Consider the following 20,276-nt stretch of genomic DNA (forward strand, 5'->3'; position numbering starts at 1 on the left):
GCAAAAAAATACATACAAAAGAAATGGCAAGTGTGACTCGGGGTGTGACTTCAAACTTCTTTGTCTCTACTAGGGGATGTCCAATACATTAGTAATCTAGACATTCATATTCTCAGAATCCTCAACATGCCGACTCGTTCTCAACTTTCTTTGATCTCGTTCTTTGATAACTCTGCTTCACAAAAGCAATGGTGTCATTCTCCTTTAATAACAAACTTTTAGATAGGCCTTTACTTTGCTCCGTGAGCAAATCTCGATAAACTTTGGCGCAATTGAGCGGGTACACATCCAATTTTAAAAAATAATAATTATTATTATTACACTCACTTGCTTATATAGCGCTTAACATACTTTATAAGAATTCTCTAAGCGCTCTTGCAGCATAATTAAACTAGCTTTATATTTTGCGTTTCAATAAATAAATTCCTATACGAGGTACCACCGATATACCAGTCCTGGATTGAGTGCACCACATAGCTTTGGCTCGAACCCACATCCCTCAGATTGAAAGAAAGAGTTATAGCCACGAGACCATGACGCCCCCATTTCGTAATATCTCAATTCGTAAATAAAAATAGTTTATGAATATTCTGCGGTATCCCCCTTTTCTTCTCTCCTGTTTGAGAGTGTGAGGGAAAGTACGTTGTTATTGTATGTTAAATTTGTTCTTATTCGTAGATCATTTTTTTAATTACGTGCACAGAATACGTGTAGGCAAGCCAGTATAAGACCTACATCTAAATATGAAATAAAAGGCCTACGTCTTAATAATAATCAAACAAAAATGATTATAAATATGCTTACCCAAGAAATTTAGTTGTAGAACTTAATAATGACGAGAGGAGGCCCGAAGACGGATACACTGGCAAAGGATATCAAACACAATGCAAATTATTATTTCAATCTGTCTATTCTCGGCGTTTACACCTGAATGAAAAGGCGAGCTATAATGATAGAAAGCTGGGTACATTATTAAAAAGCATTTTCTCTGTTGTTGCCACGGCTGCTCTTCGCTCGATTGCCGACACGAAACTGGGGGAAAAAGAGATAATGTGCGAACCAGTTTTCATTGGATGGGTTCCCAGTAGACTCGCAGCTTACAACTATGGCTTGTAACACTATAGTGACGCTGCAATTTAGTATTATCACGGGCCGCCGTGAGCCATGGTATATTTTAAGCATGGCAACGCATTGGTAACAATGGCGTCATTTTTTACCCGACTTGAGAAGGTGGGAAAGCAAAAAATGAATATGCAGTGAACTAGCTGATGATGTCGTATCTCCACTTATGGAGCGTTATGGCCCAGTGGATTAGTCTCCGGACTTTGAAACAGAATGTCGTGGGTTCAAATCCCAGACATGTCGTATAGGCCTATAGCTTCCTTCAGCAAGATATTTATGCACATTGTGCTGCACTCAACCCAGGTGAGGTGAATGGTTACCTGGCAGGAAGTTATTCCTTGAAATGCACTGACGCTGGAAGGCTGCTTGAGCTACTGCCGGGGTAATAATATCCAAGTCCTTTGAAAGCGCGTATAGAGACGTTCTTAATTCATAATGTGTTATGCGCTATATACAAGAACTATTATTATTAGTATTATTATATTATTATTATGCTTTTGAATTTTATCATATGATATTGTATTTCTTCAAATTATGTCCACCGATCCGAGAATGAATAAATGAGGATTACTAACTTATTTATTGTGTTCGAGCATTGCTGGAACTTATTTTGATGCAAGGGAAAAATAGTCATACACGCATGTAAGAAAATCATTCAGAAAATATTTTGACTTCATATAGTACTTAAGAAAAAGAAAGCTTTACATGCATGGCATGTGCCGCATATACTAGTAACTGCTTTCACAAAATATGGATAAAATTTGTAGTTCTTGGTTTTCGTTTTGTTAACAGATTCATGGAATTTTCAGCGATTTGCTCAGTGAATTTAATTACATTTATTTCAACATAATATTTTCAGTATAAAAGTACCCCTTTAGAACATTCTTTAGCTCTATTAAAGGGTCAATGGCGTACCATTGATTAACATTCCTATTTTTTCTCGACTTTCAACCACCGATTTTCTGTGAAAGAATATATTTAAATTAAAATATCGAGGGCCCTCTTTCCGTCGGTGATATTGTTATTTTCATATAAGAGGGCTCTCTGAGCATATGTCTATAAATTTAGGGAATGGATGTCAAGAAGCTATCATGAAATTTACAGCACAGTCCACGTTTTGGAAGGTTTAATATCATTTGAAATAAAATTATATCAGGATAAAATGTTGTGATCCTCTTGCTTTTGTATCATTTTGTGAAGTACTTAACTGGATAACCCAGGCGTAAGAACTGAGATACTTTTTGGTTTCATAATTTTTTATGCGAATTGTCAACATTTTCATTTATTATCATTATTTATTACTAAAGTGGTAGTAAAAACACAATGTTACCTTGTCATCAATAAGCATACTAAAATATATTATTTATTAATAATCATTCATTCGTTTATTTATTCATTTTTTATTCATTTGATGCATTTGAATTAAATATTTGATGTTGATCTATAATAGTAAAGTCCGACAAAATACTTTATTTTGCTAGTAATGTACATTAATTGATTGATTATTAGTCATACAAAGGAAGTTAAAACTGAATTCCAAGAGAAACGTGTGTGGGGAGGGTGTGTGTGTATCATAAAGCACAAAACAAAACAAAAAAAACTTACCGCTGAGGGTAATCTTCGATGTAGACTAAATAGGCGAATAATAACAATACTATGGAGCCTTTAAAGTTCCATCGACTTTACGAGATACTCTATCTTGCCAAGTCGACTTATAAAAGGTTACATGTCGACATGGCGAGATACGTTATCTTGCCAAGTCGAATCATAAAAAGTTATATGTCGACTTGGCGAGATATTTGGACCCTCGCCGGGCCTTGGACACTTCATATCTCGCCATGTCGACATATAATGTTTTATAAGTCGACTTGGGATTATGAATATCTCGCTATGTTGACATATAACGTTTCATAAGTCAACTTGGCAAGATATCGTATCTCGCTATGTCGACATATAACTTTTTATAAGTCGACTTGGCAAGATAAAGTATCTCGCGAAGTCGTCAAGTCGATGACACTTTAAAGGCTCCGTACAATACAGTACCGAAGTGGAGGTGTCACATTTTCATCGTTTCTATATAAAATATCGTTTATATATATATATATATATATATATATATATATGTGTGTGTGTGAGTGTGGGGGGGGGTTAGGGTGTGTGCGTACATATATATATATTTTTTATCACTGAAGAGGATATGAAAAACATCCACATATACCAAATTTGAATTTGGTAGGAATCGGCTTAACATGGCCCGAAATATGGCCACATGAATTCCTGATTACCCGTATTATGGTCTGATGGTCAATGATGGTACGCACAACTAATGAAAATGAAAAAAAAAATGTATAACATAAAGAAAATAAGTGATTTGTCATACCGGTAGACCAACTAAAAATAAACTGACATATTAATCATGATAATGTCGTCACTAGTATGGAGGACAACACAACATGCCGGTCATGTTGGTTGACACTATTATGTAATGTGAAGTTTAGCGTTCAAAAGCCCAAGGAACATGGGTCAAGTGTTGAAATCATAATGAGCTTTATCGGAAACAATTATCTTTTTTTTAAATGAGTATTTTAATATTCCATTCAATCAATGTACAATCAAGAACCAATGACAAATAACATAATACCTCCCTCACACAAATATATATTGTGTATAAAACGTCATATTTTTTAAACATGATATTCGTGAGGCAGCATAGCAATCTTTGTATATGGATGGACACAGTTAAAAACATAAAAGCATGAACTTATATCTTATTCCACTAAAATCTCTCTAAAACCACTCTTAAAATCTACTCACAGGTTCCAGTCTATATAACAACAAGATTTTCTTCGATATAGTTCCATTAAGACAAGAACCAATAAGTTAAAAAGAGTGGTAAAAATGACGAATTCCTGTTAATGTTCTTCTGCTATCGTTTATTCGATGCAAGTTGATTGTTTGGAAAGTATACATATATTTTATACGTCTACTATTCCAGAAAAAATACATATAATTCAGAAAACGAATACAGTGAACAATATATCTTTACAGAAAGATGGAGCATTAATAGCCAATATTTTTTATATATATCAAATAAAACTGTATATGTATGGTGCAGCAGTGCTCGCCCTCGCATGGAATTAATCTATCTAAATTTTCTTTCTACACGTTCTCGAAAATATGGTAAAATCTAGTCCAAACTTTGGGTGAAAATATCGATTCAATTGACATTTTTTTAATTGTATTTTAATGTTAAACTGGACACACCATATCCCGAAACAGTAACCTGGTTAACCATAGTACTCCAGATATGCCAAAAGATCAGTCTTTCTGGGCAAGCGAACGCCGTGGTAATGTTTTAATTATTATTGTTATCATTATTATCATTAGGAACAATATTCGTTTGTTTCAGTATTCTCCCTGCTATAGACGGCTCTAAAGGTGCATGCTTAATATGACAGAAGAAATTAATAGTACTAGGATTGATTTGGTATGCAGTTATCTACTTCTGATATGAAGTTACCCTTTCCAGGTAAACCTTCTGGCAAGATGGTATAGTTTGGGACTCTGAAAACACGTTTATCTGATATTGTCTGAATGGGAGCGTGTGTTTTTCTTTGATAAAATAACATCTGATAATGTTATTTTATTAACGTAAATATGTATATCCCGAAATATGTAAATATTTGCTAAACCTTTTTGGACTATATATATACCATTTATTAAAGAAATAAGTATTTGAGGACAGTTTCAGGGACATTAATCATGCACTCCGACCATGCCGACCACAAACTAGACTTATACCTCGGTCACATGCATATGTTCTACGGCGGCCGTACGGCTAGTCAAAAACAGTCGTTTTAACATTTTTTGTACCAGCTAAATATAGGTGGTTTGAATAAAAATGAATAAAACGGCTGTTTTCGACTCGCCGTACGGCCACCGTAGAGCAAAATGTGACCGAGGTATTACTAACACAGTAAAAACAATATGAAACGATTATTGTTTTCTACATGTACTTAAGAGCTTAAAGAAAGACAGTTTAATACTTTTTTTTAAATCAAGCAACTTTTAAAAAGTAGATATAAGAAATTAAGCATCGTTGTTTTTTTCTCTCTTATTATTATAACAATATCTAATCTTTTTATATACTAAAAGTGATAAACCGGGTAGCATAAAGCGTTTTTATTATACGCGATTTTCTAGTGCAGCTGTTTTGAATGCGTACGAATACCGAGCTGATTAAACCAAGCTCAAGTATTACGAGCTCAGAGGTCCCCATGGTGTCCCCTCCATAGGCCTATACAATCTGACGTCACTTTAGTACTTATATTTCCTTTTGATTCGTGAAATAATACTTCGGACAAGATTTCCTATAAAAGAATAATTCATTTATTGGAAATGGACGGTTTCTCTGGCAGAATATCAATATGCGAATAAAAAAAAATTATCCTGATTTGAAAAGTAAGAGGGCGACTTGTCCCAGATAGAAGTAGATGAAATGCTTGGTCTCATGTGTCACGTAGCTGCCGAAGTTGCGACCCACAATGCAATGCCACGTTGGGTTGTATTTCTTGTCGAACTCCTTCTTGACGTAGGCAGCGATGTCCTTTTCGATGTTGAATTTCTCGAGAGCTTGGGTAGCGCATTCAATCGCATCTGACTGCATGTCTTCTGACATATCAGCATTCTTGATGACGGCCTTGCGTTCAGACATGATGGTGGCGTTTGATTCTCTCTCTAAGAGAAAAAAAATCGAAAATAACTATAAAATGAAATGAACGGGGACAAGATAATAATTGAAACATCATTTGAAATTTAGAAATCAAGTTGGATCCAATTTATACTCTGGCTATAGTTGTGGTTTAACCATGGATATCTAATTGTGACACAAACTTCTAACAGTTCAGGTTCTATTGACATGATTGATAACATCATCTGTTACACAGATTAGTCATATTGGTCTGGGAATGATAACTGAATTTAGTTTTCTTCGCCGTTATTTAGCATGGTGGGAGCTCCCAGTAATCATAAGAGCATGAATTACACGAACATAAAAATAATACATCTTCTACTTCCCATAAATTTGGCCCAGAATTAGACCAAGGTCCAATTTAAACCCGACTTCAGAATACGGCTCAGTCTGTTCGTTCCAGTATAGTAAAGACCACAATCAAGCGCTTATTTGCTGTAGGGTATAATTCGAGTCGTTTTGAAATTTGTACCAACATCCGTCGAACATCCAACAAAATACAGGATATTCTGAAGAAAATCAAAATTACGACTAAAATTTATTCGAAAACTTATCGAATTCAGGGCAATGTTTTAGTACCTCACTTAATTTTGCTCTATACAGTAAATGGTAGTGACTTTTTTACCTGATTGCTAGGTAAGCATGAATGCTTGTAAGTAAGCAACCAAAGGACCAACGGCTAAATTTCCTCTCCGAGGGACCTGGTAATGAGGTTGAATGCTTTACCAAAGGGCACCAAGCGGGAATCGAACCCGGGTCACCGGAATCCACCCCCGCCCCCCCCCCCCCATCGACTGAGCTATCGCACCTCCTATAGGCCTACTAACCATTATAAGCTACACATCACAGATTACAACACCGCCAAAATATCTCGGGTGAGGTTTTCCTAGCTCATGAGGTCAAATCCCGCCTTGTCACTGTATTGCATGGTCCATAGACTGATGGTGTCATCTGACAGCATTGTCAGGTTCCATATCGAATAAACATTATGAAACACTAAAATATCCTCCTTCCACAGGGCTATGCTTTCTCACCTTTGCTTTTTAACGCTTTTTGATTGTTGGGACTGTATAAACATTCAAATTTTTGATTTAGAATAAAGAGAATGATCACCAAATGAAAGTAAATTAGGACAATGACAATTTTTGCATTTCCCATGAGAGATCAAAACCTAGTTTTGCCCTATTGTAGAAAAGAATTCAAATATTTGTCATTTCATCCAATAAAATACAAAGGAAATAGTAAGTATGCGACGTCATGCATAAGTTCCCTAGTACGATGTGCATTGTGTTTAGTTAAAGCAGAAGCGCCATTAACATAATTTATCTTCTCATTCGACTTTCATTAAATTTTCCGCGATATGCGGATTGTTTCATTTTCATTCTAATTCTGCAAAACGGGTTTTTACTGAGATGTGCTCAGCATGTCTTCGGGTTTGGTAAAGCCTAAAAATGTTAAAGATATTATACTATATTTTAACATTCCCCTCTCTCATTATTATCATCATGCCTAATTATGTTATTGATTATTACCCGACATTTTTTTGTATAATTGCATCTCTCGTTTTTTTTCTGACACGCTTTCGCTAGACAATGATTGCAAACTTTTAAAGTAAAACTTATTGTAAATTTATATCACGCGAGTTACGTATATGTGCATTAACTTCATTTGTCAATATTACAATCTTGAAAATATGTAGATCCCGGTCTAGATCCCTATATTGTCAAACAATGGAATGGACTTATATAACTGTATATTCCCCGACTTATGCGCCTTATATATCATATCAAGACAAAAATTATCAAACAACGTACGCATATAGAAAGCTCTTTTGTAAAGAATTCGCTCTCATAAACCTCACAAAATGGATTCAAGAAATTATACCAAGTACATGCGTTTAAAGAATTAAAAGTGTATCTTAAAGTTCGAAATACGAACTCATATTGAAACCTGCATCAATATGAAAATATGCTTACCAACGAAGTTGTGCAACGGTATGAAATGATGAGGCTATTAGGCTCTAAGTATGAGATGAAGAAGAAATTTTAAAAATGTGTTTTTCTTTATCCTGTTTGGGAGTCTGGGAGGAGTCTGCGGGAATCCAAACTATTCCTTTGACTTGCCAACACGATTTGATCATTGCCTTGGCCAGTTTTGCGCTTTCAATGGTAAGGAGAAAAACACGCAATTAAGTTTCATATGATTTATCATTGGGCGGTTTCTCTCGATAGTTATAGCTTACAACAGTAGCTTGTCACATTGTTGCTTGCAGCGTTTTCAATAAAGCACACTACGCAACGATCACCATGGTATCATTGCCCGACCGTAGCTTGATATCATACCATAACTATACATGTATTCTTAAATCCAGGCTTAGGTATGAACCGGCTTCTACAGAAGAACAGTCAGAAGAGCAGTCAAAAAAAAATATTTTGCCATCGTCACTGCACTTGCACTAGACCAATTGCTTGTTAAACGTTTAACTTCAAGTTTAGGACCTATTTTTTTATCATGATTAATTCATTATATTCTCTTTTGTTCAGTTTTTTTTTCAACGTTCTACAAAGGCGCCTTTCAGATTAACAAACTACTTCATGAATATACCTGATACTTATCGCATAGTAGCAAACGAAGATGTTCAAGTATGCCAGGGACAGAGAGTGAGTTATAGGTCAAGTCCACCCCAGAAAAATGTTGATTTGAATAAATAGAAAAAAATAAAACTAGCATAATACTGAAAATTTATCAATTTACATCCGATTTTGATGATTTTTGTTTAGCTTTATGCTTGTAGAATTGTTATAATTTAAGCACGTTTTTAATCAGTTTGCGTAACTACGGGGGTTCAAAAAAAAACGGGGAAAAGGAGAAAAAGATCGAGGGAGAAAGAGAAACGTCGTGGGAAAGAAGAATTTATTGTTCATTATCATGAAATATTTAGGAAACCTTTTTTCATAAATTTATGAAACATAATTTGCTCAGGGCCTACGCATGTCTTCATTGCTCCTGGTGCTCGATCGCATTGTCTGTTTAACGAGATATATCCTGTTGTACTAAAAACTCCCGTTAATGTTTTATTAGTGGCATATGCTTCTTTTTCGTGACTACTTAAAGTGATTGCCCTATTTTAAGGTCTTAATATAAAACATTTCCTGTCCGTGCTTACGTTCGCATTAGTAGATTGGTAAGAACATGTCTGCTCTTCATGACTTCCTAAGCTTGATCAGTCCTTAAAATGATTCGAGCATCGCGCTCGCATCACTTGGTTAGTGAAATACGTATGGTTTTAGTGAATTCCTACAATCAAGCCTTAGAATGCCCCCTCTTAAGCTCGCGCTCGCATTGGCGGCGGAAGCCAAAAAAATTAGGGGGAGTCCACCTGAAATTTTGGGATGGACACAGGTAAAAAAATTTGACAAGCCAGAAAAAAAAAGGTTATCAACTTAAATTTTAGGAGTGGATCACCTAAATTTTTTTGACAAGAAAAAAAGGTCATCAACCTAAATTTTAGGGGGGCATAAACATTTCAGGGGGGTCCACGTGAATTTAGGGGGGACGCAGGAAACAAAATTGACGAGCAAAAAAAAAGTTATCAACAAAAAATTGATGGGGGGACCATCCCCCACCTCAAATTTAGGGGGGACACGTCCCCCCGCTCCGCCGCCTATGCGCGCTCGCAATATTTTATAGTGAGATGCGTATGATAATCATGATTACAATGACCACAAAAAGTGCTTCATGTGTTTAGATGTAATTCTGACAAAATCAGCAAAATGCTTGGCACTCGCTTTAGATGACTATGGTGAGATATCTATACTCTTAATGGATTCCGTAAAAAACGGTCCTTAAAATATCCCGGCCTGTGTGGGGTCAATATTATACCAAAACAAATTAGCTTGCGCTTCACGCTCGCATCATTTGGTTAGTTAAATACGTTTGGTCTTCATGAATACCTACAAAAAAGCCTTAAAATGCCCCCTTTCTAAAGTAATTTTCTAAATTTTCAACTCGCGCTTCGCGCTCGCAATATTTGATTAGTGAGATGCGAATGTTAATCATGATTACAATGACTACAAGTGCTTTATGTGTAATTATAACAAAATCAGCAAGCGCTTGGCACTCGCATTAGATGATATATATATGTGTGTGTGTGTGTGTGTGTGTATATATATATACACACACACACACACAGTGCGTCCCACAAAAAAATAAAAAAAACCGAAATTTATCATAAATTAATCACAAGTACAATGGGCAAATGACCTACAATAAATTGCATATAGGCGGATCCAGGGGGGCCGAGGGGCCGCCCCCCCCCCCTATTGGCGGAGCAAAAAGAAAAAGAATAAAGGAAAGAAAAAAAGGGGGAAAAGGAGGGGAAAGAGAGGAGAAAAAAGAAGAGGAAGAAGACGAATGAATAAAATAAGATGAGGGGAAGACTTGGAAAATAAAAGGAATCTTTCATGTCACTAAATAAAATTTTCGCTCGCGATTCGCATTGCCTGTTAGGTGATTTTCATATCTTGTTCAATATGGAGTTTAAATATCAAGTTTGGAAGTCTATATACAAAACATTCACCTCGGAAATCGAACTTTCATTATTTTGTGTGATTTACAAATTGTTTTTAAAAAGTGCTTTGTAAAAATGTCCGTTTTATGGTCTGAATAATAACATTTTCTGCTCGTGCTGCGCGCTCGCAAATTTTTATCTATCAGGTACCTATTATTTTCGTGTATTCCATAAAGTTGTCAAAATATCCATTTTCAGGTCTGATTGTCAAACGTATCAGCTAGCGTTGTACACTCGCATTTTGATTGGCAAGTTATGTATGTCTCAATATTGATTATGCAACAAACTACTTAAAACCCCCTTTTCATGACAGTTTATCAAAAGTTTTGGCTCGCGATTTGCGCTCGCATTAATGGTTAAAATATATTAACTTGATGCATCCTATTTATAATTACAAAAGTGCTTGAAATGTGCAGTTTTCAGGCCATAATATCATCAAATTTCGCGCCCTCATAAGGCATTGATAAATAAAATATTAATTAAATATTTATACTGTCTCTTTTGTTTCATTTCTCACTTAGCAAGAGGAATAGGAAGATAGCCATCATTTCATATGCATGTCTTAAGGATGTCCCGGTCCTATGTTAAAACATAAAGTGAAAATAATTAAAAATATCAGCTCTTTATTAAGTGCGATCTATATCCGCCTCACAATTTCCCTACACAATGCTTGAAATATAGAGCTGAAATTGACTTTTTTTCAGATCGGAGCATCAAATAGTTTAAGCTCGCGCTCGCTTTGTTGTATTTAGAATGCCTAGATTCTAGGTCTAAATATGAAACACGAGCGCGCATGTTTATTCAGATAGTCAACTTGTTCTCTATTTAAATCATTATCCAGTTTCAGATCACAATATCAAAACATTTCTGCTCTCGCTTTGTGCTCGCATGATTAATGTAGGAAGATCCCCTATTACTCATTCTTTTCATGATTTACATATAATACATGAATAGAGTGTCCCGTTTTCAGGTCTAAATCTCGATTTTTCCCGCTCGCATATTGTTTAGCTATATACCTATCCTGTTCACGATTAAACAAATTGATAAAAATTCTTTATGTAGAAATGTCAAAACTTTTCAGCTCGCGATTGTTGAAATATGTAACGTCTTCATGGCTAAGTGCAAGCAGTCCTTAACAGGTACCCTTTTCGATCAGTTCAAAACGTATATAAAAATTTTCTGCTCGCGCTCTGCGATCACATTATTTATGTAAGGAAGATCCCCACTTATTCATCCTTTTCATGAATTTCAAACTTGAATAGAGTGCTTCGTTAAGGTCTAAATCTAGAAATTTTCCGCTCGCGCTTTGCGCTCGCATCAATTGTTTGGTTATATACCTATTCTGTTTAAGTAACATAAAGTGCTTAGAATTTCCATTCCTTATAGGTTAAACATGTCAAAAAAATTCAGCTCGCGCTTCGTGCTCGCATTATTTAATTTTGAAATATGTAACGTCTTTATGGCTAACTGCAAACAGGTCCTTTTCCATTAGTTCATTTCTGCTCGCGCCCCACGTTTGTAGTAATTATTCATTTGCAAACACATCTTCTGGATAAAACAAAAAAACATTGCCCAGAATGTTCAAAATTTTAGGAAAAAATACACATTTTCCAAAAAAAATTTAGCTCGCGCTTGCATTATATAAATAAGGATTATGGTATTATATATTTATTCATAAGAATAAAGCTAAGAAGTGACTATTACTAAGGACTACCCCTTCAAAGAAACCAAAAACTCCCGGCAAAAATCATCTTAGAGCAGCCGATCGGGAAAAATATGGCTGAAAAAAATCCGCCCCCCCCCCCTATTGGCGAAGGCTGGATCCGCCCCTGCTGTAGCTAATTATAATTCAGTCAAAATTCCTTTGTTACCAAATCAATTTAAGGGATGGTCCGGGCTGAAAATATTTATATCTTAATACATAAAGTAGAATTCACTGAGCAAAATGCCGAAAATTTCATCAAAATCGGATAACAAATAATAAAATTATTGAAGTTTAAAGTTTAGCAATATTTTCTGAAAACAGTTGTCATGAATATTCATTAGGTGGGCTGATGATGTCACAGCTCCATTTTCCGTTTTCTTATGTTATTACATAAAATCATTATTTTTTTTCATTATTTCATATTAATATGTCTCCCTTATAATGAAATAAGTTGCAGCAATAACTATCTAATGCACTAACTCAGTTGTCAATCCATTTTTTCTAGTTCTTGGAGGAAAACAATTGAATAAATCTAATTTCATATAATAAAATACAATAGAACAAGTGGAGATGTGACATCATCAGCCCACCTAATGAATATTCATGATGACTGTTTTCACAAAATATTGCAAAACTTTACAATTCAATAACTTTGTTATTCGTTATCCGATTTTGATGAAATTTTCGACATTTTGTTCGGTGAATTCTACTCTATGTATTAAGATATAAATATTTTCAGCCCGGATCATCCCTTTAAACTTCACTCATTTTGCATATATTACTGTTTTGTTAAATTCAGCGAGAAACTTATCCGATTTCGAAGTAACTTTTAATTCATTAGAGCCAACTGGCTCATGTTACTAGGGTGGACAGGTTTTGGTCGAATAAATTGAAGGAATGGGAGGATGTTAGGGCACATTTTGGTACATTTCCAATAGTAACCCCCCCCCCCAACAAATCTAAAAAGAGTTAAGATGAACCTCAAGAATGATGGTCGACAGCCATTAGAGCTTAGAACGTGTGATTACTGATTAGAAAAAAATAACGGCGAAGTTAAAACCAAATGGGTTTAGCCGACCTGCTTGTAAAAAAAAAGATTGAGACCAACTAATAATAAACCACAATCTACTTCCTTGTGTAGTTACAGGGTATTCTATATTTGCTGTTTGAACGCCATTGAAGAGTACAGACTAAATTTGGAGATGTTACCAAAATGTGTCGCATCATTATTACGGCACTTTTGTGTAAATTCGGCATATTTCTATTTTGCAAAATGAGCAATTTACCAAAATGTGCTGTAACAGGGTGGCTGCTTTGTGAGTGTAAAGAGTCAATTACTATGTACCTGCATGACTTCTGATTTATTATTAGTCATCAAAATTGAACCAGAGATTGACTTAGTTCAGAGTCGATTGGGCTTTTAATAATAATGTTAATAAATAATAATAATCCGCTTTTAGCCCTTAATACATTGGAACGACGTGTGTTAGCGCTTTACATAATACACCCGGCAAAAAAAGTTCTTGGACACTTATAAAAGTTAAAATATTCCATATAGATATTTGATTAAAGCAAATTATTGTATATCAATATGAGTGATGACCAGACAATATTTCTCTTCCAGAATGACATGAAATTTTCATGTGAACAGTCATGCATGGGTGGTTAAATGCTTTAAACAATAGCAATGTCAGTAAAAGAAAATTGCAAGAAATGGATCAGTCAGTGCATGGCTGGTTACAGGCATTAAACAATAGCACTGTCAGTAAAAGAAATTTGCAAGAAAACGATCAGCCATTCTTTCAGTTGTGAAAGTTTATGTGGCATCAATATCCATGATGAAAGCAAAGTTAAAGTCAAATATCACTCTGAAAGTGAAGAGAAAGTTATCCACCTTGGATGCATCACTATTCCACTGGAATTTTAAGTCAAAGTTAGTCGATGAAAAAATTCAAATTTCAGTATCTTGGCATAAGCAAAAGAAAATTAAATATCTCGTTTGTCCATCCTGGCTCTGAATGAGTGCAGCACATCGATGTCACATGCTTGTCACAAGTCGGCGAATTTGCTCTGGGGTGATGTTGTCCCATTCTTCCCGGAGATAACGCCGGAGTGTCTCCTGGTTGAATTCTTTGATTGATCAATTTTCCTAGCTGATCTCACAAATGTTCAATCTGGTTCATGTCTGGTGAACAAGCGGGCCACGGATCCAAGAGCTGAACATTGTGGTCATCCAGAAATCTTGGACAATGTTCGCTCGATGGGGATGCGCATTGTCATCCATGAGAAGAAACTGTTCGGATCAGCTAGGAAAATCGGTCAATCAAAGAATTCACCCAGGAGAAACTCTTCAAGATGTCCGGCGTTATCTCCGGGAAGAATGGGACATCACCCCAGAGCAAATTCGCCGACTTGTGACAAGCATGAGACGTCGATGTGCTGCACAGATCTAGAGCCATGGTGGACAAACGAGATATTGAATTTATGGCAAGATACTGGAATTTGACATTTGTTTCATCGATAAACTTTGATTTAAAATTCTAGTGGAAAAGTGATGCAGCCAAGGTGGATAACTTTCTCTTCTCTTTTAGAGTGGTATTTGACTTAAAGTTTGCTTTTATCGTTTGATGGATATTTATGCCACATAAACTTTCACAACTGAAAGAATGACTGATTGTTTTCTAGCAATTTTCTTTTACTGACATTGCTATTGTTTAATGCCTGTGTAACCAGCCATGCACTGACTGATCCATTTCTTGCAATTTTCTTTTACATTGCTATTGTTTAAAGCATTTAACCACCCATGCATGACTGTTCACATCAAAATTTCACGTCATACTGGAAGAGGAATATTGTCTGGTCATGTTGACATACAATAATTTGCCTTTAATCAAATATCTATATGGAATATTTTAACTTTTATAAGTGTCCAAGAACTTTTTTTGCTGAGTGTATATCATTACCCCGTTCATCGGATTCAATCACTCATTCCCGTATACAATGTGAGCACATCCTCCCTTAGAAGTATTCCAGTCAGTCAGCGGTGAGGCGCACACATACTAGACAAGCTACAATGACACTCACATACTCCGAGGTACCCATTAAGCACCTGGGTCGAGAGTGGCAAAGTGTGGATAAACGTCTTGCCAAAGGACGTCAGACCTTGGTGGGATTCGAACACACGACACTCTTTTTAATTTTAGACTGAACACTTCAGCTCTCTGGCTATTATTCTGAAGAGAATTCCTCTCAAAATTAGATAAACTGTACTTATAGCCTACACTATTTCAAATATCATTGAACGTAATTTCCTTCCAAAGCTCAAGTCCACCCTACCTAAAAATGAATTGAATGAAAAAAATGGAACATGAATAACACTGACAATTTCGTATAAATCGGATCGATAGGAAAAAAATGAAGACTTACGCATCATCAGTACAGTCGTGCAAATGAAGGAGCCGATGATGTCACTTGTATTATCATTTTGCTAATATTTATTTTTCCCTCCAATGTCAAACATATTCAATTGGTCATGAAATGTGTAGAGGCTAATTTCACTATTCAGTCTATCGTGAGTCGATAAAAAGTTCCTTTGTTAATAAAGTTTAACAAATGAAATACAGTTCTTGACAATACAATACAATTAAATTAAACAGAGATATTTAGTGTGTGGAGTCATCGATTCTCTCATTTGCATACTGGTCAACATGTGCATAATACTTTTTGTTAAATTTATTAAATCTTTGAAATATAAATATTCACCCTTCCGATTTTTTTTAAATTCCAGTGTTATTCTTGTTGGATTTCTCTCTTGTAACGAAATAGAGTGCAGTACAATAAAACGCACTAGAGTGGGCAAAACTGTGTTACTTTTTGTTTGTACTTATGCTTTTATTTTGTTTCTCTTTCAATAGTAATAGCGGAATGACATCCCCCAACCCCCCCCCCCAAAAAAAAAAAGACAATCATGATTACAACAATATAATATAATTATCATCAACAACTTTCATATAGCACTTTCACAAATAAAAAAATTGCTTTGGCTGGTTGAATCAAGAAAAGAATAATGTAGTGTAACAAACAGAAGGGAAAATTTCCCTGGTGCACTAATACTGGATTGAAATACTGCTTTATCAAATAAATCAAATATCACGTCATTGGTAAGCTGAAACCCGTTTTCTTACAACTTTCCCTTAAAATGGCGATACTCCATCTTAGCCTTCATTTGAGAAGGTGGTGCTTCAAGGTAAGAGAACGGAATGTCGAAAAAGTAGACCTATCTATTTTTTAAGAATCCAAAAGAAAATAGTATTTTTCGCTTTTCAAGGAACAAAAAATCTTAAGACGCAAAATGAGTTGATAATAATACCATTGGCAAGACATCGTAATTATAAATGATTGTCCATCTTCTGGTAAGTCAAACTGAAGATTAATAGATTGATCTTAAAAAATAAACATCGGACAGTGTCTCAATATATAAGTCTTGGAACACTGACCATGCTGACATCTGCAATTAGAGATGTCATGTAGGCTGAATACAGAGACCGAACAGAGAAAAATTAAAGCATTAATACATAAACATTTTTTCCCAGTATGTACAAATTATCACGGAGGGCTTTGGCAGGGTTAAGTCTTTGCATTGTCAGTTTGTGCAGATAACATCATCAAGCATCGGATCTCGTCAAAGAATCTCTATCCCGACTTGAAAAGCAAGATGGCGACTTGTCCCAAATAGAAGTAGATGAAATGCTTGGTCTCGTGTGTCACGTAGCTGCCGAAGTTGCGACCCACAATGCAATGCCAAGTTGGGTTGTACTTCTTGTCGAACTCCTTCTTGATGAAGGCAGCGATGTCCTTCTCGATGTTGAACTTCTCGAGAGCTTGGGTAGCGCATTCAATCGCGTCTGACTGCATGTCTTCTGACATATCAGCGTTCTTGATAACAGCCTTGCGTTCAGTCATGGTGATTCCCTGAAAAATACAAATAACAATGGAGAATTCCTTACACTAAAAATATCAAGAAACAGTGCACGAGTAATTGGCTGACATGACCTGGATTGTTGCCTGTTGTCAATTGAATTGCGCAAACACCTCTGATACTTATGTTCATCAGCTCAAATTTCGCCGACAAGAGTCCGCACAACGATCCGGGACAACGATAAGATCGACAATAATGATGGCAAGTGTTAAAAGATTTTCATGATGATATCCACGACATATAAAGTCGATGTAGCATAACATTTTTCAAATCTGCCAGTTTTCTTTAGACCTGCGATTTTAACTTCTGCCATGGTGTATAGATTGGGACGGGGTGGGGGCTTATTGGGGCCATGGATCTCAAAACACATTTTCAGGACCAACAAAAAAAAAGAGAAAAGGAAAGGAACGGGGTGATTTGCATGTCAAAATCTGTCTTTTCAAATTGTCCCAGCATACTCCACGCCATGCTGGCGGCCTAAATTTTCGGGGGATCATTGCGCTGTTCCGGGTGGAGAGGGGGCGGTATGGAGGCATTTGCCGCCCCATAAAATACCGCCCCTTAATTTAGTTCCAAAAAAAATGAAAAGTCCGATATGTCTTTTTAGACTCAATGTGTCTTAGTAGAATGTATCACAATTTCAATAAAAATTTCATCAAAGTCCGAAAGTTATATATTTTTCACAATACCATGCACATCACAGTTACAATTTATGCAATGTCACACACTATATCTTTAGTATTTTTTATTTGAACATTGAAATACAGGCCTACATTTTTTTCATAATATTTTGCACAATTTACAGACTTAACAATAACGAGAAATCGGTTTTACAACCATAACAATCAAACTTTGTTTCACATAGGACAAAAACCCTCACTTTATTCTACATAACAACAAAATTACACTACACAAAATAAATAGTTATTGGACGGCATTGCATGGTTCCCTCATTGCATACCGTATGGCAAGTGTCACAACCTTATTTGACATCCGATTTTGATGAAATATTTCATTCTATTTTTAAGCTCACTGTGTTTTAGGGCTTAGGGTTTACTAGATTAATGGACATTATTACTTCAAACATAATATAAACCTAATAAAAATAGTAAAAGAAATGAAATTGATACAAAACGAAAAGTCTGGGCCGGATCAAGCCTGTGAGCACTGCTTCATCCATGCATATGAAGTGCCCATCAAAATTAATCAGAGATCAATTTTTATTCGAAAAAAATCTCCATTTTAATTAACAATTCTACTTAAATGTCATAAATGAACAAAAATATGCTCTAAATAAGACTCCAAAACTGCTAATTTTTGTTCATCTACCGACTCTTTGTAGCATTCTGATCAAATGTGCTTAAAAAAACAATATCTCTCTTTACGTATTTTATTGCGTTTAGATTAATTTATTGTACTTGTTTTACGACCTCCTTTTATTTCTTGCCGAAGGAAACCGTCGAATATTCTGATCATGAACAAGATGAAATTAACTGAGTTTAATCAACAAAAGTAGCTATTAATAGCTGGATTAAACGCTCTTTGCCTGATAAATATACAAATTAGCACTGCTGTTATTACCCCCAGCTTTGGTTGTGCTGCGGCTGCTGCCATACAGCGGGTACCCATCATTCACCTCACCTATATAATATGGGTATATTTCTTGCTGAGGGAAATATATGCATGCACATCATGGCTAGGAATCGAACCCATGTTCCTCAGACGAGAGTCAAAACCACGAAACCACGACGCCCTCATATAATGACACAATTTTGGCTAAAGACACAATTTGCATTGGGTTAGTACACAAATTCACAATTTGAGCATTTTTTTTTTGTTCGGACATATGCACTTGCAAAATATTGCCTAATTTCAGGAACGCGTATACGTACCCCGAACCGCGTCGGGATTTTTACCCAGTCGAAAGTGTGGTCCCCAAATTTATTAGCGCAAGACAGAAAAAAAGTCCCGACACGGCGCAGCGCCAGTCTTTCGAGTTACACACTATGGACAAAAAATGTATTTGCTTAAAATTATTATTATTATAATCTTTGTTGGTGTCATCTTAAATATCAGAGCTGATCGAGAAAACCGCTCAATATCAAAACATTTATTCCATATTGTGCGGGATATTTTGGCAAAGATTACGCACGCCACATTTCTTTACGCCACTCGCATTGCATGTAAAAAAAAGAACCATAGGCATAAAGACATTGGATTTAATGGGGAAACAGTCGATTTACAGGCCCTTAACAATTCTAAATAAGGAAATCTATAACAAAGGATATAAATCACGCAGTCTGAGCGACAGAAAGCCGTCTTTATTCATACCCAGGTAAGGAAGAACATAGTACAATACTGAATACAGCACCTCACTCAGCTCAGGTCTTCAGGACATTTTTTTCTAAAATCATACACTTCCTCTCGGTTCTAATTAAAAAAGTGGCACGGCCCGGAGAACAAAGAACAGAAAAATAACGATTTAAAGCACTTTACCTTAATTACCTCTGGGTGTGGAGTATGGAGAAATTCTTTAAAATCTTGAAGACTTGATGATTGGCAAATTGTATTATCTGATATCTGCAGAACAACGTTCGTGCACAGCACCTTGAGATGATAGTTTGGTCAATGCGAGTAGGCGGCAAACCAGCGGGGCAAACGATGAAAAATTTTGAGAGGAAAAAAATAATCCCGTCGAGTTCGCAAATAGCTGGAGCTTGGCTCGCGGTTAAAATCTCGCCTCTGATTGGATGAGTACTCGGAGAACCATAGCTTGTAACTGTAGCTTATAACAAAGCTCGTAAACGATAACATAATTATTTGATCTACGTCGCTCTACGCAACGAAGTGGGCAGGATAATTTGTGGTTGTCATGGCTGCAAAGAATGAAGAAGTGGCGTAAGGCGCAATAAGAGCACCTATAAATCTTTCTCGAATTTGTCAATAAACCCTTGGCGGGGGTAGTCAATTTCGCATACATTCGTAATTCCGAAGCTTCGTTATTCCTAAGGTTAGGTTAATAACTTATTTTGAAGGTTCGTTAGTCCGAAAACAAAATGAGGATCGTCATTCCGAAGGTTGTGCACATCACTGTTTTGTGAAAAATAAGCGAAACTTTAAAATGCCATAACTTTCTTCTTTTACATCCGAT

At 35.9% G+C, this 20,276-nt stretch overlaps 1 protein-coding gene across 2 annotated transcripts; it reads right to left on the reverse strand.

Moving 5' to 3' along the window:
• Window positions 1–15,934: 15,934 nt before the first annotated feature.
• LOC121408814 (dynein light chain LC6, flagellar outer arm-like) lies at window positions 15,935–20,219 on the reverse strand. Of its 2 annotated transcripts, none has more exons than XR_005969087.1 (2): window positions 19,622–20,219; window positions 15,935–17,118 (listed from the first exon to the last, which is right to left on the reverse strand). XR_005969087.1 is itself a non-coding variant. In XM_041600468.1 (2 exons), exon 2 carries the CDS (start codon window positions 17,107–17,109, stop codon window positions 16,840–16,842), a length of 270 nt encoding a protein of 89 aa, XP_041456402.1. In that variant the 5' UTR covers window positions 17,110–17,118; window positions 19,631–19,749; the 3' UTR covers window positions 15,935–16,839. The 2 variants fall into 2 exon arrangements, 1 of the variants encoding a protein (XP_041456402.1); XM_041600468.1 differs by having other exon boundaries at window positions 19,631–19,749.
• Window positions 20,220–20,276: the final 57 nt, after the last annotated feature.

This window comes from Lytechinus variegatus, chromosome 2, assembly GCF_018143015.1.
Source record: "Lytechinus variegatus isolate NC3 chromosome 2, Lvar_3.0, whole genome shotgun sequence".
In the NCBI taxonomy this organism is placed as follows: Eukaryota; Metazoa; Echinodermata; class Echinoidea; order Temnopleuroida; family Toxopneustidae; genus Lytechinus; species Lytechinus variegatus.

Bases quoted from the DNA above. Each gene is read 5' to 3' on its own strand.
- LOC121408814 (XM_041600468.1), bottom strand. From the start codon at position 17,109: ATGACTGAACGCAAGGCTGTTATCAAGAACGCTGATATGTCAGAAGAC.